The sequence below is a fragment of the Ceratosolen solmsi genome, unplaced genomic scaffold (genome assembly GCF_000503995.2).
Source record: "Ceratosolen solmsi marchali unplaced genomic scaffold, CerSol_1.0 scaffold48, whole genome shotgun sequence".
In the NCBI taxonomy this organism is placed as follows: domain Eukaryota; kingdom Metazoa; phylum Arthropoda; class Insecta; order Hymenoptera; family Agaonidae; genus Ceratosolen; species Ceratosolen solmsi.
Genome location: NW_011948440.1, coordinates 1 through 25623, shown reverse-complemented (window position 1 = coordinate 25623; position 25623 = coordinate 1). Strand labels below are relative to the sequence as shown.

The 25623-nt window shown below is 31.6% G+C and overlaps 1 protein-coding gene across 1 annotated transcript; it reads right to left on the bottom strand.

Annotated features, from left to right (window-relative positions):
• Positions 1–7572: 7572 nt before the first annotated feature.
• On the bottom strand, positions 7573–11210 carry LOC105365542 (uncharacterized). Its single transcript, XM_011503735.1, has 2 exons — positions 10406–11210; positions 7573–8376 (listed from the first exon to the last, which is right to left on the bottom strand). Exons 1-2 carry the CDS (start codon positions 11067–11069, stop codon positions 7865–7867), a joined length of 1176 nt encoding a protein of 391 aa, XP_011502037.1. The 5' UTR covers positions 11070–11210; the 3' UTR covers positions 7573–7864.
• Positions 11211–25623: the final 14413 nt, after the last annotated feature.

Below are 25623 nucleotides of genomic sequence, written 5' to 3'. Positions count from 1 at the left end.
CAGAAGTCTTCATATTGTGGCTTATTGTTGGAAATTTTGACGTCATAACCATTGAAATTGTAATAATTTGATGCACACCGATGCAACTACTTTTTGCAACTAGTGGAACACGAGTTTCGTTTAAATTCCTTGATTGAAAAGACTTTTAAATGTCCGTTGTTTTGGCAAGAAAAAGAAGAAATGTATTTTCTTACAACTTCCCCAGAGAAAGTTACCAACTATATTATCTTAATGAAAATTTCTATTAAAATTTCCTCGGATAAAAGTTAAACATAATTATATTATTATTTACCGTATTTTATAGTCAAAGATTAATAATTACAGTAGATTTAAAAATTATTGTTGATTATGTCAAAAGCATTGTGGTAAATATTTAGGCAAAGTTAAACTAAGTTTACCAACCAGTCTTCTGAACTGTAAACGTATGGTGAAATTGATGACATAGCAGCTACAAAGCAACACCAAACTTATAGTAACTTATAATTACATAGGATATGAAGTTTAATGAAAATTCACAATTTAAATTTCGTTTGACGTAAAACTGTATCTAACACGTTTTATTAATTTCGGTTCTTCGGTGGATATTCAAATCAGAGAGCGACTTACACGATTTTCATATTCATATTGAAATTCATTCGGAAATACATTTTTATATTTATTTCAATGGAAGCACAAAAAAGGAAAGCCATCGATGTTTAGAACATAACGCAATTTTATGAAATATATTCGATGTATTACGTATGAAATTGCATAAGAAATATATATATATATATATATATATATATATATATATATATATAATTGTAATATAAAAAAAATACTTCTTGCATGGAAATATTAGTTTTTCGAATATTCGATATAGTTAATAATCTACTTATTGGAAAACTACTTATGTCGCATAATAAAATTAATATTTCACTTCGCTAAGGAAATTTTTTTTATTCGATAACTCTTAAAAATTATAAAAAAAAATTACATAAAAAAATAGTATGTATATATATATGTATATAATCTTTAGTATATATCGATATATCATGAAGGATATAATTTTTTTTTATCAGCTTACATTACATTAACTTTGATCGAAACTATTTTATTGCCTGACTCGAACTGCCAATGTTTCGATAGCTTTATAATAATTGCCGCCCGCCCTAGCAAATGCTTAGGAAGGAGTTATGTGGAAGGACTGTAGTAATACAGTGTGTACTTCATTGATAAATATGCTTTATTAAGGTTTATTTACAATTACATTATTAATGTGTTGAAATTGTGCGATGGAAAGGTGTATTCTATGTTCAATCGCGAAGATGCAGTTGCTTGGACCTATTCCTGCGGCGGATGATTTATCTACCCGAGTTTATCTATCCTTGATGATGATGATGATGATGATGATGATGATGATGATGATGATGATGATGATGATATTGTTGTTGATCTTGTAAGTAAGAGGAACTGATTATGCACACTCATTATTAGCGAGTGTTATTTGTGCAATTAATAATAGCGTCATTCTAGTCTTGTGAGGACTGGCAATAATTATGTGCCTTAGACTTGTTTTATAGACAGAGATACAGTAGCCTCGAGCTTATCCTGTAACGAGTAGTTCACCATTCCGAATGCTCCTTGTTTGATTTTGCAAGAATCAGCGATGATTGTGCATACTCCACAACGAGGGAGTATGTTTTGTGTCGTTTGGCGTTTTCTTGATATAAAGGAGATAGCGTCAACACCTTTTATTTTCATCACGGGAGAATTGATGCGTCGTCCTTCTATCGTGGTGAGTAGCTTCGTTGACCGACTAGTCTTCGTGGGCGAATGAAATTAATGACTGACTACCTCAATGACTGAAAGTCTACTAATGCGCCTCGTGGTACACTTGACTTAAATAGCCAAGCGGCAGCTTTGTTAGCTAACAACAAAAGGGCCGATCATGTCGCTATAAACAATGGGCGCGACTGTGGTGCGAGAAACAATGGATGCGACTGTGGTGCGACAAACAATGGAGGTGATTGTGCACTTATATCATTTCGGATGTACCGGCTTTTCCGAACCTCCAACGACCGTTGTAGATTTTTCTTAAAATTTATGACCGTTGAATAATTTCCCTTGATATGATAGCCGTTGGGATTTTTCCCCAAATGATAACATTCAAGAATCTCGAACATTCGTCTACGTAGCTGCGAATCGTCCGTATGTGGATAAATTTTTCTGAAAATTTGGGAATTTTGTTGTTTGGTAGTCGGGCTTTTTGTACGAATCCCTTCCTCGGTGAGTCTTCTCTCACGTCGGATACTGTCTTGGAAGATTGGTGAAGCTTATTGATGATTCTTCGCGCTGTCTTGTGGCGTGCGAATTTCCTCTCATAGTCGTTTGTTACAAGGTAGTCGTGATCAGCATGAGCAGCTGGCCAGGTCACTTTCAAGCACGCATGATCCTTGATGAAGGTTTTATGCAGCTTCTCTATGTGTACAGGCACAAAAAGCCCGACTCTACCAAACATCAATATTCCCAAGTTTTCCGGAAAATATATCCACATACGAACGATTCAAAGCTCGTCGAGGAATTGCAAACACGTTGCACTCGGATTGTGGTGCAAGCTTCGTCGGGGCTGATGCAGCGCTCAAACGATTATTCGTTCAAGGAAACCCGCGAACATCAACAAATAGTAAATATGCTCTCACAAGACAACGCTCAATGGGAATTCAACCCACCCGGAACGCCTCACATGGGAGGCAAGTGGGAAGCTGTGGTGAGATCTGTAAAGTACCACCCCGAGACGTACTATCGGTGAGACCTTACTCACTGTTGAAGAGCTTACCACCGTGCTTGCCCAAATCGAGGTAATCCTCAACTCAAGACCACTAGAGCGGATGACTGACGATCCCGAAGATGTTTCGGCACTCACCCTAGGACATTTCCTCACAGGGAGTTCGCTCAGGATATCAGGATATCGGGATATCAGAATTGTCTCGCTGGCAATTTATACAACAGCGTGCAAAACAATTCTGGTCACAATGGTCACAAGCTCACTATTTAAAACGGCAACAATCGACATTAAGATTGGCTCGTTGGTACTCGTCACCGATGACCTTCCCCACCATGCAAATGGCATCTCGCCCGAGTAATCAATACACATCCTGACAAGGATGGGCTGACCAGAGTAGTCACAGTAAGAACAGCTTCGACTACGATGGTAAAACCAAAACATAAACTGGCAATGCTACCAATCCCCAACCAAAAGGAATAATCATCGATGGAATTGCTGATGGCGGGTGGAATGTTCGAGATTCAGAGAATCCCAGAAAATCCCAACGGCTATCATTTGAAGGAAAATTTCTCAACGGTTATCATATCAAGGAAATTATTCAACAATCATAACTTTTAAGAAAATTTTCCAAAGGTCGTTAGAGATTCGGAAATGCCGGTACATCGGAAATGTTAACCGTTGAGAAATTTTCCTTCAAAAGATAGCCGTTGGGATTTTTCCCCCAATGATAACATTCAAGAGATTCTCTGAATCTAGAACAAACTTCTATACATATATCTTCTATACGTAATTCTATACAAATTGAATTTAAAAAAGTTAACGAAAATGTTAAAATTTCATTATATGAAAAAATATATACACATATCATTTACTATTTCTAATTTACACATTTAAAAGCCACATATTTTTTTTTTTTTTTTTTTTTTTTTTTTTTACATAATAACTTACATATAATATTACTCGTGCACTGCTATCGTAAAGATAATTAATATAAAACATTGAAAGATACATCTTAATTTAGGACCCATATCAATTATCGAGAGAGAGAGAGAGAGAGAGAGAGATAGAGAGGCGGATAAAGAGGAAAGCAAAAACAGAATATCTAGATATAAAATGTTAATATATCTACTATTATATATTCAGAGTTTATCTGATAATTAAAGAAATTGGTTTTTTTTATATTTCCATTTATCTTATTCTGTCATTTTCTTAAATACAATTTTTTAAGATTGATTGTTCTCTATCTAATGTTCGAAAAAGAAGAACAACTATAGTGTGAAATGATTATTATGAAATAATAATAATAAAGCTAATTTCGTAGCGTAACGATATGGACTGCCTTATCAGTGCAATTACATTATATTCAAACATTAAAAATTACTGTTAATTAATTCAATGATTATGATTTAGTTTTCTTATTAAATATTTATGTATTTAATATTTATATACCATAATTAAACTTGGTAATAAATAGTAATGCATATCATCGTAAGAATCGAATGTGTTATGCATGAACATTTTAAAATAAAAATGACAAATTTATATTGGTAATGATTTAAAACACATACAACTGAAGATAATAACGAATGAGCTTAACGTATTTAATTATTCAGGTTTCGTAAGCATATTGCCAACCCGATATCTTGGCAAACACTTTCACATATTTGTTTAAGCATTTTCGTTAGCATCGATTTAATCTATGGCGATTGAATAGCAAAAAATAAATATTACTTAACGGTCTTACAATTATTATTAGCGAATTCTTCCCCTTGTAACCAACAATAACTTTCTACAACATCGGTAATCCTATTTGAGACATAATTACTCCCTCCCATTCAATGCATTAATGGCATGTTTGCCTTGTAAGTCCAAACACGCTCGAATAATATAAGAGAGAAGTTGTGGAGATTAATGAATAGCTTTGAAATGGACAAAAGCGAAATAGGATAAGCATTGAGCTAATCATCACGATGATAAGGCGATGCTATCCTAATCCAACTTATCGCCACGAGCTACGGCTCTATAAGCCTCGTTAATTCCAACCTCTATAGTTCCATTCTTCCCTCCTCCTCATCCTCCTACTCCTACTCTTACTCTTGTCTCTTCGCCCTTTCGCTGCTAAACCTTTATCGTCAGCCACACGTCAGATCCCAACCTCACCTTAAGTAACTTGGTGACGTTGCTGAACTCAGCCGCGCCGCCTCCGCCGGCCTCCGGTTGCGGCGAGACGTAGGCCAGGGGTATGCTAGTGCTGGTCATGGAGGTGGTGAGGATGGGACGCGAGGCGCGCGTCGTGTTGAAAAACTTGGCGGACTCGCCGATCTTGATGAAGGAACTGCCGCGTCCGGTGCCGAGGTTGAGGCCACCCGAACGTTCGGACTTGCCACCGATCTTTATGGCGCTGCCCGCGCGCTGCGTCGAGCCACCCCCGGGGATGGCGCCCACGTAGCTCAGAACGAGGGCGGCAAAGAGGAGTCGCATCTCTGACGGGAAGGCGCTTCTATGGGCGCTGCTTAGCGACGTCCCTTGTCTGGAACAAGCGAGGATATACCAGTAGCTTTTGAACATTTTAACAAGGTCGAATGGGGCCTCATTACCAATGTCCGAATTGCCTGCTTTTGCCAAGGTATGCCAATGCATTTGTGATTTGGCAGTAAATCAGGGGCTATTGATTGCATCGTTAGTCTTTGCCGCCAATAGCAAAATTAGCATTGTGTATGTTGCATGCGTAATGGCGAACCAGCTATCAATTAGGACTGGGAGAATATATAGTAAGCCAGTTCAAGGCAAATATGCATAAATGTGACGTCGTGTATCATTACTAGAGAGGGAAATAGGAACAAATTCAAATAATAAATAATTGCTTTGATTAAGGTAGTGATGCATATGTGAAGGTATCCGAGCTAATGTCGGCGAGTTATCAAAAAATATAAATATGTGATTATTAAATGAGAGAGAAGCTTGTCCAAACATAAGATTATAGCATCTATTAAATTAATTAATACTAAGAATAATGTTTTATTTTATCTATGTAAACTTTTTATCTATGTAAATTTTATAAATAAAATTTATGTAAATATTTTTAATCATTAAATGGAAAGCATTAAATTGCGTATATATATATATATATATATATATATATATATAGAGAGAGAGAGAGAGAGAGAGAGAGAAAAGAGATATTTATTAATATTACGATTATTATTATTATAGAAAATTATTTACCATTCAATTAATCAAATATGCCAATCGTATTGATAAATTATATATATCCTTACCCTAGAATATTTAATAAATTTGTCAAAATTTCAATTCATAGAAAGTAAAATTCAAATAAAATAATAAACTTTTAACGTTTTTTCCGTACTCAATGAATAAAGAATGAAACATTACTATGAATATTTATAAAATATTTTAATAACTTATCACTCCATAAAGTATATATATATATTTTTTTACCTTATTTTAAATATTAAACAATACATTTAAAAAGCTACGTATATTTCTATTATTATTAAAAACCGAATAAATTTTTAAATTGTTTATTATACGTGTGTATATGCGCGCGCGCGCGCGCGCGTGTGTATATTCAAATTATCTATTAAATTTTAAGTATTGAAATTAAAAATAAGCCTTTCGAATAACACGAAAATCACTATGAGAAATGTAACTCTTCCGTACTATACAGTAAAAGCTGCATAATCAATAAAATATTATTACATTTATGAAGTGCAAAAATGGATTTTTAAATGAAATATTAGAAGGTTTCACGATGAAACAATTATTTAAATAAAATTAGGAATTTTCTTACTTTTTTATTTAATGTAAAATATTTATAGTCTTTTAATAAAATGAATGGAGAATACATCACTTTGAAAATATCAAATATGATATACATCTAAATAATTTATAAAAAAATATTTCAAATCATTATCCAAAAATTGTGTATTTTCATTTATTTTCAGTTTAAATCTTGTAATAATTATTATAGGTACTTATAATACACGCGCGCGCGCGCGCACACACACATACACAAACATGTGTTACGGTACATGTGTTACATGTTTGTTACAAAGATATAAAATTTATAAAAAGAATTTCATACTGCATCTCATTTTTACAAATTTTTTCATTTAAAAATGCGTTTTTACTTAAAAGTGAAAAAGCTAAATTACATTCTATTAGAATGACGAGCATTTCATTGTCAACTACATGCTCATGTAATTTCGTTAATTACAATTGCATGCGCGATAGATCGATATATTTATAAAAGCATTGTAAATTTTGTGATGTAAATTTAATAGAAACTTATTAACAGAATTAATATACTAACTATGTAGATAGTATAAGAGCTAATTCTAATAAACTGCATTAAACTGCGAATTGCCAGGTTTATTTCATAAACCTAACGCTACGACTAATTTATGAATAACTTTTCTTATGCCTTATACTATGCTTACAATATTGTAGTACATTTTTTTTATCGCTGATTGTATTATCCTTTTAGTTATAATATATTTTCTTTTATACTTAAAAATTGTGTGAGATAAATAAATAAAAATATAGAAAAATTTTTATTTAACGTAGTATATTGAAAATGTTAAACTTACATTTTTAACGCAACGTTTACAATCTTTTTCCATTTGAAAGAAATTCAATTAAACGAACGATTGATTCAATTAAGTAGAAATATATTGATTAAATAGAACGATCCAATTTCTGATAATTTAAATTAATCGGCTCAATTCTACCCTATTTTCATAAAACGAATTCCCAACCATTCAAACATTTAATTTCAATTCTCCGTTTCTAAAGTTGACTCGTCCCATTGCTGCTGGAAGACTTAACCAGACAGGATTATTCGATCTAATCAGCTTGTCAAGTACAACAAAGTAATAAGTCGAACATCATCGCCGAGCCTTTCTTATACAATAATATACTATGCGTAACGCTGTGCGAACATTATGCTAATTTCCTTGAAAGGACGACCAAGAGGGAAATCGATAGTACGTATGCGTAAGTATCGTGACAAGTTTACGGAACCCAAGACATTCCTTACACGAAAGCGATTATTCATTTAACCGACGTATTCCGCAACTAATGCTCGGCAAACTCATAATTAGCTATTCGCTTGCCCTCATCGATGAGCTCGACCAAGCAGGCCCTCATCGTCGCCTCGAACACGCGATCCGCGTCCATGAGTGAGCAATAAGTCTCGATGCGACTGCCAAAGTACCAGGACTCCAAAGCCCGAGAGTCGCCAAGGTTAGCGACAACGGCTGCTGGCCATCTCAAAGCCGCGCAAGCCATGCCGACGATCCTCCGGGCCCTGTAATCTTCCATGATCCGCCGGCAATCCGGTACGTCGGTCCCGACTTCGCCCACCGCCTCCCTGAAGGTCGCACAATAGCGCTCGAGCATCAGGCACTCGGAGCGCGCGCGCGTTTCCGGGTTCGCGTGCACGTACAGAAGCATGGCCAGGTCGAGACACGGGGACGCGTAACGCAGCATCTGGAAGTCCACTAGGAGGCACTCGGGGCCATCGACGCTGTCCTTGAACAGGATATTGCCGCGCCAGAGATCGCCGTGGCACAAGGTGTTGCAGCCACCTACAGGAAGCCGACATTTTATAGAAAGTGTCTCGAGGATGATTTTGCTGTGAATCGATAGGGCGAGGGTCGGTAGGGTGAGGCAGTTTTCGTGGCCCTCTGGGATGTGAACCGGAATGGAGAGATTATTATGGCCTACCGTAGCTCACGTATTCTAAATCAATTAAATTTGAAGGAAATTCAATCCTGACAGCCGGATGTACTTATTAATTTATACCACCAGCTTTCTGATTACGAATTTATGAATAATTATTGGTATTGGAGCTGGTTCAGTGTGCCCGGATTTTCCAGAGTTATTCGATATTCCCTTATCGGAAAGTCCCTATACCAATTCCCTTCATAGGGCGCTCATGATGTAAAGAACTGACCTTTCAAAAGACTCGATGTAATAAAGAACGGATGCACGTCAACTGAGAACGTCCTTTTAAGTTTTTGAAATGGGCATTGATTTCAGAAATGTGAAGCGCGATATGAGCGTGATTTTCTAAAATTCGATATAAACTTCTTTATTAAAACTATTTATTTACATATTTCACCCCATTTTGACTATCGAGATATTTATTTAATATTCCGATAGCGAAGGACTATGGAATCGTATGAGGTGGTATAGGAGCACGTATACCTAGGTAGCTGAACAAACTATCGCATGTTCTTCTCAAGATCCTTTGATATGAAATTCTATCGTTTTCCTGTCAATAATCAAATGCCATTCATTTTCAATTCACTCGGTGTTAGCCGATTGTCAACATTACAACATTTCATGAAACCAAATGATCGTGGAAACAGCATTGTATACCTAAATTTAATACAAATTATTGTAAAATTTACTACACGGATAGCACTACTTTTTTTTTTTTTTTTTTTTTATTCGTTATTTTCCAATAAAGTAGAAGCTATTGCAAAGAGAAGTATTAAACTTTGTGTAATATTAAAAAAACATCAATTCTAGATTAATACAGTAACATTAATGTGCTTTTTACAAAGTTTTTATAAAAAAAAAGAAAGAAAGAAGGGAGAATAAATTTCGATAAAATATTTTAACAATTTTAACTACGTTTATTAAATAAATAAACGTGCGTTTCTTTTATATCGAGACTAGCGATAAAATGTACCAACTATTTATTAGGAAAATATAAAACATTGTTACTTTAAATTACTGAGCAATGCGCTAATTATTTATTGAAGATTATATCACATTAATTATAGAGTTTTATAAAAACTATAACTATAAAGATAGCGAGACAAATTACAAAAACAAAAAAAAAAAGACGAAATAATTATTCTTATGGAAGTGTTTCCAATAAGCAATAAATCAACTTTTTTTTTTTTCTTCAAAATAATAGCAATTATCTACAATACAAAACACCCGTAGCAGTTTTCATTATCATAAATAATTTGCGTAAATCTCTACGAGTTCGCTAGAGTGAAATAACTGTTTTATTCTCGTATCGAAGACTGACTCGTTCATTATTTTCATAAAAGACCAACTTTTTCACTCCAATATAGAGGGCAAAAAAGGGGCACCGATTTGTATTTTCAACGCAAGTAAAACATATTATTTAATTAAAGAAACATTAATGTACAAAATCGAATAACGATTAAGTGTTGAGAATTTCTTAAACTTGGTGTGTAAAACCTCGGGAAACTTATTTAATATAACGGACAATTGCATGGATATATTGTAATATAAAAAAACGTAATAATTAATATAACATTGAGCACATATTTATCAAAAATTTATAATAATCAGCACGATGTAAGATGACAGGTAATTTTATAATAATTACTAAAATGGGCCGTTTATTATCCTAACTCTCATAAGTCAAATGTAAGAAAAAGCAAATGTAGCGGCTTCTCCTACCGGAAAATTGTAATTCGCGTCAAGGCAGCACCGAGGGAAATTCCCGACCAAGACTTTCCACGTATAACGGAGGCAGACTGGTCTCGTTAGCCGTTCAATAAGTATCGTTTCGACACATTAAGCGACTTTCCATCGACATCGTAAATATCGCGCTTCACGGCGCTCTACCTGCTATTGGCTTCACAAGCTCGTAAATTCGTTTCAAGATCCTCGGCACCTCGGCGCCATCTAGTTGAAATCTCTCCGCCAGCAGCTCGAGAGTATGAAAGCCGAGCTTGGTCGAGCGGCCGCCTTTACCGACGTCGGTGAAGATCTTCTCGCGGAAGGCCTCGGGATAGGCGCGGTCCAGCGTCTTGGCGAGCCTCCGCTCCGCGACGATCGAGCTCGCGTGAAAATGCGCGAGGGTCGTGACGGCCGCGCTCAAGGTGGCCTCGTCGTAGATGCTGCTGGAGCGCGTGGCGTAGCCCTGGGAGCGCAGGTCCTCGAGTACGAGGGTGTCGGACATGGCGAAGTGGCACGCCGGCGACCATTTGGCCGAGCCCCTCATGTCAGGATGCACGTGGCTGTAGAACTTGATCTCCTCGTAGAAGGCCAACTCGTCGAAGACGCTGTCGCGTAGATTCGACCACTCGGGCAGTCGTTTTACGAAGAAGCCGAGAGTACGGCGCTTCGAGCTGACTTCCTCGAGTTCGATGCTCAGAGAATAGTGATTTCCCATTATACCACTCCTGGTGCTTGAGAACGGTTCGAGCCGATAGCCGACGATTTTAGCGCCTGGAGCCGCGCACTGTAAGACGATCTTCTCCAGCTCTTTATCCTCGATGGCCGACATTATTTTTCCACTATACTCCTTTGGTATTTCGTTCGTGCCTAATAGGGACGCGCGCGACGACTGGCTCGTGAGTTATCTCGGATAGCTGGTAATAATAATCTTTGGTAAAGAAGGTAAAGTAGTATGCTCGTATCTTGCAAATAAAAGAAAATGGCTACCGTGGACGTTTCAGAAGTCGATATGTTTCATTGTTTATAACCTAAACTAAAGCTCTCGTGGTATCAATCGTACGTTTCGACTGAAGAGATAAGCTGCGGATGAAATTCTGGATTTTGATTTTGTTGATAAAAAATTAGCTTACAAAAGATTGTTCGTATGAAAATATGAAAATGAATATTTCAGTTAATAATAAGTTATTGCAAGACATACATTATACAATAATTGTAACTTCTTCATTCTAAAATAATAAAATTAATGTATTTATTATTTGAACGAGAACGTTTTGTCACTTTCTTTTTAAAAAAAAAAAAAAAAAAAAAAAAAAAAAAAAAGATAAATTAATCATTAAGTAATACTGTTAATTTAAACAATTTTGTACTTACAATTACAGAAGCATTTTAATGTACCATTTACGTGTTAATATTGCCAAAGAAACGGTGTATTTATACACCATGTAGTAATAATTTCAATTAAAAGTACTTAAAGCAATATCCTCGTAAAGACCTTTTTTTATTTCAATGGAAATATCTTAATACAATCATAATAATACATTTTAAGTATTGTAAAATGTGTTTTGATTCCCATGACAAAGAAAAAAACCTAACTTTCTCCCTTAATATTTGGATTAAAATTTTTTTTTTAAGTATTTAGTAAAGTGAATTAAATGTTATAAAAAGTCTCTCTTATCTTCTTTATAAATGTTTTTTTTTTTTTTTTTTTTTTTTTTTAAAATTTTTTTTTTTTTTTTTTTTTTTTTTTTTAATATAAATTATATATATAAATTAATATTTAAAATAAAACATAAAGTCTGTATAAATTTTATGCATTTATGGTAAAATAAAATACCGAACTGCTCTTTCGTATCCCATTTATGAACTAGAGTAACTAACTATACTTTAAGACAGAGAAAATTTTTCATAACAGAGAAAATAAATGTTAACCATATATGTAATTACTACAATTGATTTATATTTCGAATTCGAAATATTTTGTACTTTAACTCAAATTATATAAGTTACGTAAATATTGTAGCTCACAGTACTGCGTAATCATTCAACTTGTCAATTAAATTCACAAAGGAAATCAATGTATGATACAACTAAACACAAATTGTTACATTAATTATAATTGATATAATTGATATAATTGATATAATTGATAATTGATATAGTTAAAAATAGTTTTGTTTTTTTCACACCATTTAGGCAAAAAAGATAAAGGAAAAAACGTTTTCTCCATAAGCTTAGTTGCTTTTTTGCTATTGATACAGTAACATAATATTTATAAAATAAAAACTAAAGATAAGTTAGAAAAATATTGATTCCATTGCACGTATTTACAGAAAAGACTTTTCGATGCCAGATAAATCCTTTCCAAAATACTAGAGGTCATAAAATATTTGTGCCATCTCTCGTTACACATAAAACCATCGACTTAATAAATATATGCTTTAAAATAATTGTTCTGAATTGCAAATTCAAAAGGTTTTATGGAACAAGGAGAAGAGGAAGGAACAGAAGGAAGTAAAAGTAAGGCGTTCAAGACGTAATGTCATTCTTGAAAAATTACCTCTTTTATTATATGGAAGCGTCGGCAGAAATTTAATGCCCACACCCATCAAGCTTGATGAGATTCCCATAAAAGCCTCTGACGCGCCTCGTTCGAATGAAATTTCATCCCCATGTATCATGTTAATATGGAATCGACTGTAACAGCAACGATATTCAATACAATTCTCATGTCCATCGTTAATCTGCCAGGACTGTTATATAACCACGCGTGAATTATAGACGGCAATGTTAGTCTTCAATGCTTGAAGGACGTTTTTATAATCGCGGAATTCAAGAGTTTGAAGAGTCGATGGATAATACTCGGTCGCTTCGAGCTCCGAGTTCCAATGAGATTCTTGAGTGGATGGATAGACGTACGAGGAAATGGCCGATGGCCGTGCAAACGTAGCCCAACATTTTACATCGTACGTTGGAGTGGTCGAAGGAACGCCGATGTCCGGCAATTATGTTACATCCTTGGACCAGAGAACATGCACCAGCACACCGTCTGCACGCGAAGAGTGGAATATTACCGTCAGTCCTCCCCTCCCATAAGTTGCGAATTTCGCCCAAAGCCAAATATTTCAAATGCGCACCTGCTCATTGATTTTAGCTCCTCCCCCATCCCCACCCCTGACGATCATACACCTAATAATAAGATAGTTATTATTATATTACAGCGCACTATCATTGCACTATTAAGGTTTGATATTTCAAATCTTGAATACTACTTCCTATTTACTTAAAATAGATTTAAATAGGAAATTAGTTGCATGGTCGGTTATAATTTCAAAATCAGCCCCCTATGTGCCTCTTTTGACAAATAAAATTATTATCCAATCCATCATTACGACGATTAACGAATAAGAAGTAATCGATAGTAATTGTTGTAGAAATCAAACTGCCTTCTGCACTCATCGCATCATTAAGAAATACAATTAGTAAAATTCGTTTTAGGTTTAAAACTAGAAAAACAATCTTCGGTTTAAAATTGTCGAATTTAAGATAATTGAGCGCTATACGAAAGATAAGATAAATCAGAAAATCGATTTAGCATATCGTCGAAAATATTTTATCTAAGAATTACGTTTACCTTAAAAAGAAAACACCGTCTAATTCGTTCTTAACCTTTAAATTTGATTTTTAATTAGAAATTTTTTTTTCTCTATTTGATCAATGAATAGGTTATATCGTACTACTGCACTTTCCACTGATGTTATGTAAATTAAGAAATTTTTTAATCAAAGGCTTCACCATCATCCTCTATGTCTCCCCTATTAATTTGTGCAACAATTTGGTCTTTAATTTTTGTTTAAATTTTTTTTTTTTTTTTTTTTTTTGTCAACGCGATTCGTATTTCTAAATGGTAAATGTAAAATGGTAAATATAAAATATTAATGCAATAAAGTAGTATTTCAAAGATTACAAAAGCCAAATAATCAACTATACCTTAAAATAGAAATTCTTTAAATTAAATAAAAGAAACTCCTTTTTAATATTTTTACTTTATTGTGTAAACAGCTGGAGCATGAAATAACAAACCAATGGCAATCTATGTTTAATTTAATAAAATTTTATTATCTTTTATAAATGTTAAACAATGTTTGAGTTTATATATCCATTTATAAGACATAAAACGTATTATTATCAAAACTTTTAATAAACGATTCGTATACTTTCATTGCCTAATATTAGCTGTGATAAGATATTACCTTATTTTTTAAAACAAATCCACATCGAAATTGCTGAATAAAGGCTTAAAATTGATATTATAGATTTATTTATTTAATTACTCAATCTACAGATGCAAAGATCAAATATATTGAGGGACTACATGCCGAGGTTATCGGATTTTACACAAAAATATGACGCAGTGAGGGTGCGAACAGCCGGTGTAAAGTGCCGAGAAATCGAATGGGAAACTTTACAATATTCAAAGAGAGAGAGCAAAACAGTCTGATCCATTTCCTTCGTCTATACCTGATTGTATGTGCATGCGAGCGTGTGTGCATTGGGGTAGGGGAGGGTATTATTGCTCGCACGTGAGGCTCTGTCGATGACGAAGTAACTCCTCGTGAGAGGTCGTCGCTTCGGTCCGACGACTCGCTGATTCTCCATACGACTTGGCAAGATGCAAACGTAAGCCGAACCCTGACCGGATTCCAGAAACGAATTCTTCGAAGCACGCTATACGAAAAATATACTCTTCAATATTGTCAAATATTTTTTCTTATTTAATAGCTACATTGAAATGCACATTGAGAATCTTTGCTTAATAATGTTTATATCATTAGAATACGAAACTTCCTTATTCCATGGGAAATCTTCATGATACTTGTAAATAGACTGTTCCAGTCGTATTGATTATTGCATGCAGTTGAATTACAGAATTTTACACCATCTTACAGTGTAAGCGCATTGTGTAAACTAAGCTTTGTTATTATTATACTTGTTGTTGTTGTTGTTGTTGTTGTTGTTGTTGTTACTATTACTATTACAATTATTAGTATTATCATATTTTTTGTATTTACTTTATAATACAGTAAAATTCTTTGTTGAAAAATAAGAAATATATTTAAATAGAATGTAAGCCGGTTTCTTTTTGTAGACAATCGCTGCGCGTTAAATCAAAATCTCGTAAAAGTACAATAAATACAAAAATAATTAAATTTAATAATATATTAAAAATAAAATGTACGTATGCACAAGAAAAATAATAGGAAACGATTTTAGAGAACGCTTGAGAAAAAACTGGATAATATAAGAAGAAGAAGAAAAAATAGCAATAAAGGTAAAATTTATTAATATTACGTTTAAGCTCTCGAAAATAAAATGATAAAAATTGTAAAACTTTTAAAACTAACAAGTTCATATTTTTTTATTGAGATGTTATGTAGGAGATAGGCAAAGTGAGAGTTATTTTGTAGAAAAATTTTATTCCAAAAGTCTTATTGTATACAGTAACTTTTTACATATCTTATTTCCCATAAATATGTTTTTAAAAACCTTTTTTGTTGTGAATATTTTGGATAAGCTTGAGTAAGCTATTGAGCATAAATATTTTATTCGTGTTAACTAATATCATCCCCCGTATATATGTGGATTTAAACGATAGCAGTAAAGATGTAATAAAAACTTAAGTTTATCCACATCATAGATATTTCCTTTTCGTCTACATTTTCTCGTACAAATTTTAAACTTTAAGCACAATTTAACTACCACGTGCAGTTATTATCATCAAAATGTATTTTAAACTTTGTTAATCCATCACACGTTGTTACTCAAATATTGGTTTATTATTAAAACAATTATTCTTTTAATACTTAAAACAATAAACATACAAAAAATATAACGCTAAATGATATAGACATTAAAGAAAATAATCAAGAAAAGCATATTAATGTACGTTAAAATTAAATTTTTATACATACTAATATATATATTTATATATACTAATATTTATAATTATATAATTATTATTTCATTAATAATTATATTTCTTGGATAAATTATTCGTTTTACTAACAATTATCGTATCTCAATTTAGCATAAATTCCTAAAATATTCAACTCAATACCAATATCAATATATCAAAACTTTAACTATGTATTTATTCAAAGTCACGTAAAATGTCAAATACATTTTATTAAAATGCACGGGAGTATTTATTTTTATTATTTGTGTGTGCGTGCGCGTGTGTGCGTGTATATATATATATATATATATATATATATATATATATATAAACTTGGAATGGATTCGATGATTTTTACACAATATTTACGTATACATTCAAAGTTAACCTCGAGCACATAATGGTTTTCCATTATTCCATTTGTGTGCTTTGGAAAGAATTTTAGGGAACGACTGACGACTTTCGCAATTGACACTATAGGTGAAGTGATGAAGGTCATTGTGCCCTGGTGATTATTGAATGAATTATAAATACATGATACTCGTATAGCTTTTAATAATCGCCGGGAGACATGACTGGAAATGTATTGCAATTATTCAAATCTCCAGTGACACTTTCATATATTAAAATGAAAGCTAATTGTTAATAGCAAATATGAGAATAAAGAAAGTTATATTGATATGGTATAAATATTATCAAATAGATTTCAATTAAAAGTGACTCTTTTACGTATTAAGTAAAGGTAGATCATTTGATCAAATATCGAATACATTATTAATTAATTAATTAATTAATTACATGTAATTAATTGTATAATTAATTATATAATCTATTTAAATAATGTTTACAAATTAAGAAAAGTTTATTAATGCTCGTATTCAATTTTTTTTTCAATTGAAATTGGTTATATTTGAAAAATGAATCAATTAATAATTACACAATTTATTAGTAAAAAATTCTAATGCATAATAAACAAATTATAGTTTTATGCAGATCAGTTAATGCAAAATGTTTCTTCTAATTATTATTACAAATCTCAAATTTTATAGATTTGTATAGATGTATTTTAACGAGATGAATCATACATTTTCTGCTCAATTTTTCTAAAACATATACGCGTTCAATTTCTTTTTAAAAAGACAAAAGGCAAGATCGGATAGTTTATCTTGGACGAGCGTCTAAACTCTCGAACCCACGTTTCTTCCATAACAATAAACACTTGTCTATATTAAATTTTCAAATTAATCATTAGACCTATATATATTGTTTTTTTTTTTTAATTTATTACATTTCAAAGCACATCGTATGTCATTTGCCAATAAACCCATCAAATCATCATAGAATTACTCATAAAATAACAATAATATAATAATACACTATAGACAGTGTAAATTGAAAATTCTCGTTAAAATTTTATTGAAATATTAGCAAAAATCCTATCAATACGTATAGATGTAAGAAATCCTATTGTATGCAAAAAATTTCAAAAGGAATAATTATCAAGAATAGCTTTTTTCCTTCTTAATCGCATTTGTCTATACTTTATATTTACTTTGCGTATACGTACTTGCGTGCTGGTACGCAGAATGTGTGTGTGTGTGTGTGTGTGTGTGTGAGAGAGAGAGAGAGAGAGAGAGAGACTAAAAGTAGAACTAATCACGTATACCAATTGTGTGCAAATAGGTCGGCTGATTCGGATGACATGTGGCTGTGTTGATTATCGACGATTCGTTTCATCGTTCATTTTCCTTCCTTGTTGTTCGACTCAATAGAGTTCATATAAGCGAAACGATTGGCGCCTGATGACCTCAACATTTGTTCGTACCCAAACATCTAATTGAAGTTCACGGATGCAAATCTTGATAGTTCTGCAACCTCGACATTCCCTATTAGTACCACCTTTTCAAATGCTCTGCGCGCGTTTATGATTCTTCATAGTTAGCGAAACCTCCCCTCCCCACTCTAACTACTTCAGATTTCCGCAGAAGTGGTATCTTAGCGAGTAATCCTCAATGTTCACTACGCTCTGGATTACCAATGGCCCTTGGTTCGCTAGATCCTCTATTTCCTGACTCTAGTGGCTGTTCTATTTTTACAATTTCGCTATCTTTCTTATCGTTGTACTTCAGCATTTATCCATAGGAATGAAATTTAATTTAGATTCCCGAAATTCCTTAATTTTAGAAGTATCCCTTATAGATTATAAACATTGATTGCATCATAATATTTTAATTAATAAAGGATTCGATTCGGTTGTTATAAATCAGTTGAATTAATGACATTTATACCATTCACTTATGGATAATATTAAAATTTCACAACATATTTTGAATAATTCGTGGGAAACTGTTTAGTCATAAAAATCATAAAAATCAATGGATAAATAAATATATAAATACTTAGAGTGGATTTACAATTTCGAAATAATAATTATGTACATTTTATTAATATATATTATTTATTCTACAATCTGATCATTTAAACAATACGAATATTAATTTTCACTCCTATTTTTTTAATTGATTTATATATGATCTATTATTTAGTAACTACCTATGCATTCTCAACTGGATCCTTCGACTATTATAGCAAGAGAATATATAATATTTTTTTTCTAGAATTAATGAAAATATTAATTTTAAATTCATGTTAATTTCGCTTTAAAAAAAAAAAAAATACATGTAATTCTTAAAAATTAATAAATTCATAAATGAGCAATAATAAAATTACTCGATATTATTGTTAATTAATGTATTTCAATATAAACAACTCTTCAAATACATAAGTTACGATTAACAAATTAAACAAATGTCGAATTAAACAAAAATTTCTTTTTAACATTCGTTTTTTAATTTACATAATATATTTATTATATCGTTTGAATAACTAAATACTTAAATCCGTATTTACATTCTTAGATTTATTTATCAATTATTTTATAAATATTTTTTATTGTATTTTATATTTGTTATTACGTTATTATTCCTACAATAATACAAAATAAACCGATTGTATTTCAAGGATTTAAATAAAAAAATGTCTTTTGTCCGCTTATATAATTATCGAATTATAAATAAAATATGAAAAATCAGTAAAAATAGGAATTTTATCGACAAACTTTATATTTCATTTCCACTTCTAATAAAATCAATTGACTTTTAAACAAGATAGTGGATTGTATCTATTTTAAATGAATGCAATTTAAATTTAAAACGGAATATTTAAATTGATCTCAATTTGATTTTGATATGAAAATAAAATAAAAAGTTGACAAAAATTATAGTTATCTATTCAAACGCATATATCATGCCTTTAAGAATATTAATTTTTAAAGTCACATACATATATTTTCTATTAACATAACATATACGACGATTATTAAATGTATTTGATATCGGCTGTTACTATAAACTATTAACAAAGTTATTATCTTAATCAATAGTTGACAATATTTATAAAAACATTTCCACGAGATTAGAATAAATAAATATACTGCGTGCTGATCAAGATTTAAAATGTCATTTATTAAAATAATCGAGTATATTACTCCAATTCGGTATTGAGACATTATCGGCCTTAAACGGCACTCACGAAACACAATGGAAATAAATAACTAAAGTCCAATCATTGTGGAGATTAAATTGTAAATAATAAGAGAAACGTTTCTTGGGATCTCGAATAAAACGATCGAGCCGACCATGGAGACTCGAAGGAAGTATTAGTCACATACAACTATCTTATAAGGTTGTATGCTAAAATTCTCTCTCATTCTCTCTCTCTCTCTCTCTCTCTCTCTCTCGCTCTCTCTCTCTCTCTTTCACTCTTATACAACATAATTGTAACCTTACAGTCACGTGTAGGCATCAATTTACTTGCACCTCTAGTAATTCGAAATTACCAAGCCAACGCACACAATTTCGAACGTTAATTTTAATATTTCCTATTTTATAATCAATTGTAGTAATATTACAAATATTTATAGCAGGCCTGGTATTCCTTATGTATTGTTTGTTCATTCTTTATTATAAAGTATCTTTGCGAAAATTTAGCTAAAGCCTCGCGCAATGATAATTTAGGTAAAAAAATGTAAATATTATAAGCAATGTGGATTTTGATCGTTAAAACTTCATAATATCTTTAACAGTTTTAGAAAATGAGACCAGTCTGTATATATTATTTAATAATTTTGTCTATTTTAAAAAACATTTCCTTTAAAATGCTACCATTAAAATGAAATTTATAATTGACAATTCGTTAAATTAAACAAGAAAATTGTATACGTATAAATTAATTTTCTAAACTTTCAAAAGCATCCATTACTCTATTATTGGAATTCATGAACTTGCAAGATCGATGTTATCTAAAGCATTTTCTCATTATTATGTGCATTTATTAAAGCCATATTTTACCTTCTTTAAAAGAGGTTTGCAGATAAAATATTATTATACAATATCTTATAAATATATGACGGTAAAGAGAACTGTTTTTGCAGAGCACATAAATATGTCTCTTTCATCATTGGCCCATGATATTATTATAAATTTTTCTAAATTTCTCGACGATCTCAATAACATAAATATTTATCTAAAGATAATCTGTGAAAAGTAATAGACTTTTTCTTTTATATATTATATGTAAAAAAAAAAAAAAAAAAAAAAAAAAAAAAAAAAAAAAAAAAAAAAGGTATGAAAGCTTGATTTCATGAAGAAATTGTAACGGCTCTTGAACCGCATTTTGTAGTATGAAACCCACGCAACAATCTGACAAACCTTATTTCCCCGTTTTTCCCCGATTATCTCCCCGTTTTCACACAGACATTCATTGAGTTTAATTTCCTCGTCAATCTAATTTCCCGTGAAATGCTTAAAAAGATCAAATTTTCATCCATCGCCCCATCCCAGTCAGTCATCAAAATTCCATCATCGCACTTCAATTCACAAATGCGCCTTTTCATTTTTCTCCCGCAAAACTTACTAATCGACCTTGGCAATCAGCCCATAAACGAACGAAAGCATTAGAGCTTCGAAAAATTAAATCTCTTGAGTAAAACCATTTCTCAAAGTGTCGCTGTAATAAAAGCTTCCCGGATTAACGCGAATAGGTCGTCTTAACGCGATATAATCCGCGAGATAGAAAATCCCAACGCCTTTTGCTGACATTCGTGTCTCGCACAATAATTGACTAAAAAGAAAGTCCCCGATGGCCTTCTCCTCTGCAAAAGTCAATGGTCCTTATCGTAGGCGACGTACCTTGGAAGCCGGTGCCCCGTGATATCTTCGGATCGGGTCGGCTACTCGTCGTCGACACCACGAAGATCCGTCGCGTTGCCGTCGCGGCGTCGCCATCCTAATGAACGGGCACGAGGTCCAATTGCCGGCGTCTCGCCCGTCGTCTTCGGATTGCCTCGGCGGCGGCGACGGCCGCCAATGTTGCGTACCTGGGGGAACAAGCGAGAGGACGGGGCGTGATGTAGAGGATTTGATTGATAGGGCCAGGCGTTGCGACGCCCTTATGACGTCTGACTTGGATCTATGCGGCGCGTTACCCGAGCATTTCGAGCGTAATTCGAGATCCTCCGGACGGAATGGCTTTATGTCGATCCGAGTAATTCTCTCGGCCATTCGAAGCATTACTTTTTCACGCTTCCATTGTCGACTAATGTATTTCATTTCAGGAATTGGCGCTTTCAGATAATAATCCGACAGCTCGATTTGGCGATATTTTGATTGGCACGGCGCGCCATAACTCGTTAATTGCCAGCCAATTCTTAAGCAGTTCTTAAGTTGAGAAAACTAATAAAAAAAAAGAGGATTTAAATTTCCAAGTAACGCGAATATTCTTCAGTGAGATATTCCTTTGTAGGTAGGAGTGAATCCAAGGCTCTTGCTACTTGTCGGTGTTTTAAAAATTATTCCGCTGCCCTGTTACATTATACAGTTCTACATTTCAACATCTTTACATTATACATTATTATTGAACATGATCGATTTCCTAATTAACACACTCGATGTTAATATTATAGATAAATCATGTTGCATAGTTTATTCGCATTCTTCAAAAACTAATGGTAAAAAGCTTAAAGGCACTTACTTATTAGTTATACTTAGAATACACGAATATAGTACATTCGGATAGCAGCAATTGATTGTAATACGTTTTCTTTTTATTTTCATTTTTAAAGAAAAACTATATATTTTCATTGGTAACAAAATTGAAGAAAAAAAACGAGAGAAAAGGTAAAAAGGGTTTCGTTAAAAATTATTATTTGTATGAAACCGTGTTGAACGTGTACTTAATATTTTTAAAAGTACTTCGTTTATTTTGTCCACGTTAATTATTATATTTTTATGTGCATTCTTCACAAATAATATTTAGCGTTTAATGTTTATACTTTATTTAACTAAAGCACATTCGTTGCTTCATGGAAAATAAAATTAATTGCCATAACTTTGAAATTGCATTGCATAACATAATATATTTTGAAAAATCAATTATAAAACTAACTTTACGACATATGAAACTCTGCACAGCAACAATAATAATAGTAGGCAAATCCTTATGCAAGATAGCTCAAATATTTGATTATTATCAGATTACATCGATGCAGTTTGTATTTGCGTTAGTCACCATCTTCCTTACTGTAATCAATGTAATTATAGTGGCCGGTATTACATTTTCCTTTTAAATAGCTTTATAACGATACAAAAATGCCTCCCAATAAAAATCGATTTAAATTTTATAACGCGATCGGATAAGCTTTGAAACTATCGACATTGCTCTTTGTACAACGAATTTCAGAAGATAGATAATAGTAAATGCACTATGTATCCTGGCACGACGTAATCGCAGAGGTCAACATCGTAAAACCACAACACGCAGCTCATGTCATAAGCTGCCAGACAACAAATGTCAACCTATTATTCTAATTGGGGCATCGAGTCAAGATCCATCCTCCATACATCGTTAACAAATACATGCTACAGCTATTCGATAAATGCCCAACCATGTAATAACGATCAAAAATTACGAATTATTGTTAATTTTACCGATACCAATTCAAAATCCTTTCATATTTCGGGTTTAGATAAAATAATGGTGGATAAGATGAGAGTTGGAAATATAATATTTTTAATCCAATTTTATATATACATATATATATATATATATATATATATATATATATATATGCATACGATATATATTTTGACCCGAGCATGTGTACGTAATTGCACATGTTTATTATCGGTTATGGAATTCTCGAAAAGCGGTCGAACCGAATGCCAAACAATAAGGACAATTCGATATCACTCTGACACACTCTTGCAAGCGTTTACAAATTTCTCTCTCACTCTGTCTCTCTCTCTCTCTCTCTCTCTCTCTCTCACTCTCTATCTCTATCCCTTTCTTCATTTAACTATGCCTTTTTTTTTTATATGTATTTTATTGTATATATGTTGCAATTGGACAGCGTACTGATTACTTTTCAAACGATATTTTACTCAGTAGTTTATTGGTAGACAGATGCCTTTTAAAAATATGTAGTTTCCCTGAAAATGTATATATAAAATTCCGCGTTTTATTTTACATAGAAAAATTTAATAAAAATGGTCATACTTTGCTAATATTGCATATTTTTATTACAATTACAATAATCTTCAATCTATGAACAATTGTTCTCCTAATGTTTCCAATTAACAACAAATTCTTTTTTTTTTTTTTTTTTTTTCATTTTCTTTTAATATTAGTAGTAAGTGTTGACAAATATTCAATTTTTTTAATATTTCACCTTTGCTTTCATACGATCAAAAATCCTTTTAATAATATTCATTAAGCATGTATTTTTACGAGGAATTTTAATCCAGGATCTTACGACTAATATTTCTTCAATTATTTTACGTTCCATTGAAATACTAGAATAATATTAATATTTTTAAACAAATTATTTAAACCTAACAATCAATTAGTAATTATTAATTGTTTATTTAATATTTAATATTAAAATAAATCTATATTAATAAATGTTTATATAACAATGACTCGGTAAAATGTTTGTAAAATAATTAATAGAAATTATATTGCATAATACTATATAATAGCTTATTATATACACATATTTTTATAAATTTGTTAAATAATTAACAAATAAATAAGCTACTGTAATAGTAATACAGTGATATAAGTTTCTATTATAAGTTTTATGACATCAATAATGCCACTAATACATGATATATATTTCAATATAGTGCATATTTATTATTAAGCTTCTTAATCTACAATGACTAATATTTGAGAAAATACACAAAATATAATAAAATTCTGATGGATAATTAACGGTCAGTCATGTTCAAGAAACAGGCAGCAGTAAATTGATGCCATTTTTCACTCTCAAGTGTCTCAAATGTAAAAATTCTATTTTTGCATTACATAAAAAAGTTTTGGATTAAGAAATATTATAAGCATATATTATTTAGCATTTATATTAATATTTTACATATATGAATGTGAATTAATTATCTATTTATTGCGATAAGTTTTAATTCATGGTGGCTCAATTCAAACACTTTAATTATGTAAACATCGTACGAAAATAAAAACAAAAAAACAAAATAAGAAAATTGAACTTTTAAGTTAATCTCATAGTTTTTAATTAAATACTTTTCTAATTAAAGTTAATTATCTTCCTTGAACAAAATATATCAAAATTCGTTATGGATTAACTTATTAATGATATATCTATGGCTACAATTAATATTTACTTTTGCACATTTTTCATTACAGCTAATGAGTTTACGGCAATTTTCATTTTTTAATAAATTACAATTATGTTAAAATCTTTTAAAAGCAAAATGTTAGTCAGCTATAAATTAAGAATATTATTAATCCATAGTTTTATTTTGATTGCAATAGCAGATCGCATTTGGTTTAAAAATTAACATTAGATATATTTTTAATTATAAAATTTTTTTTAATTTATATAAACTTTAAATGATTAGTATCACATCATTCACTGCGATTTTATATAATAACATTTTTACATTATTTAATGAATTTAAAATATAAAAATTTGATATTATTTTTAATCATTATATTAGAAATGTTTATCCTCATTTTTATTTAAAAAAAATAAAATAAAATAAAAATAAAAATAAATAATCTTGTTAAAATATAAATTTCAGTTTTTAATCTACCGATAATATTATTTTTTAAATAAGAAGTGTAGCTACTTTGCTTTTTCGTTCAGTGAAAAATGATCAAACCTATTCATAATTCATTCAAATAACAATTTTCTATTCAACTTTGTATATTAATGTAACTTAATAGCGATATATATTAATTTCTATGATGTATAATATTTCGTGTTTAAAACTGAACGTAGTGCGCTATATCAAATTGTTAAAAAAAAAAAAAAAAAAAAAAAAAAAAAAAAAAA

Excerpts from the sequence above, each read along its gene's own strand:
- LOC105365542 (XM_011503735.1), bottom strand. The coding sequence starts at position 11,069 with ATGTCGGCCATCGAGGATAAAGAGCTGGAGAAGATCGTCTTACAGTGC. Across the intron at positions 8,377-10,405 it reads GCTTGTGAAGCCAATAGCAG|GTGGCTGCAACACCTTGTGC; the intron begins GTAGAGCGCCGT and ends GGCTTCCTGTAG.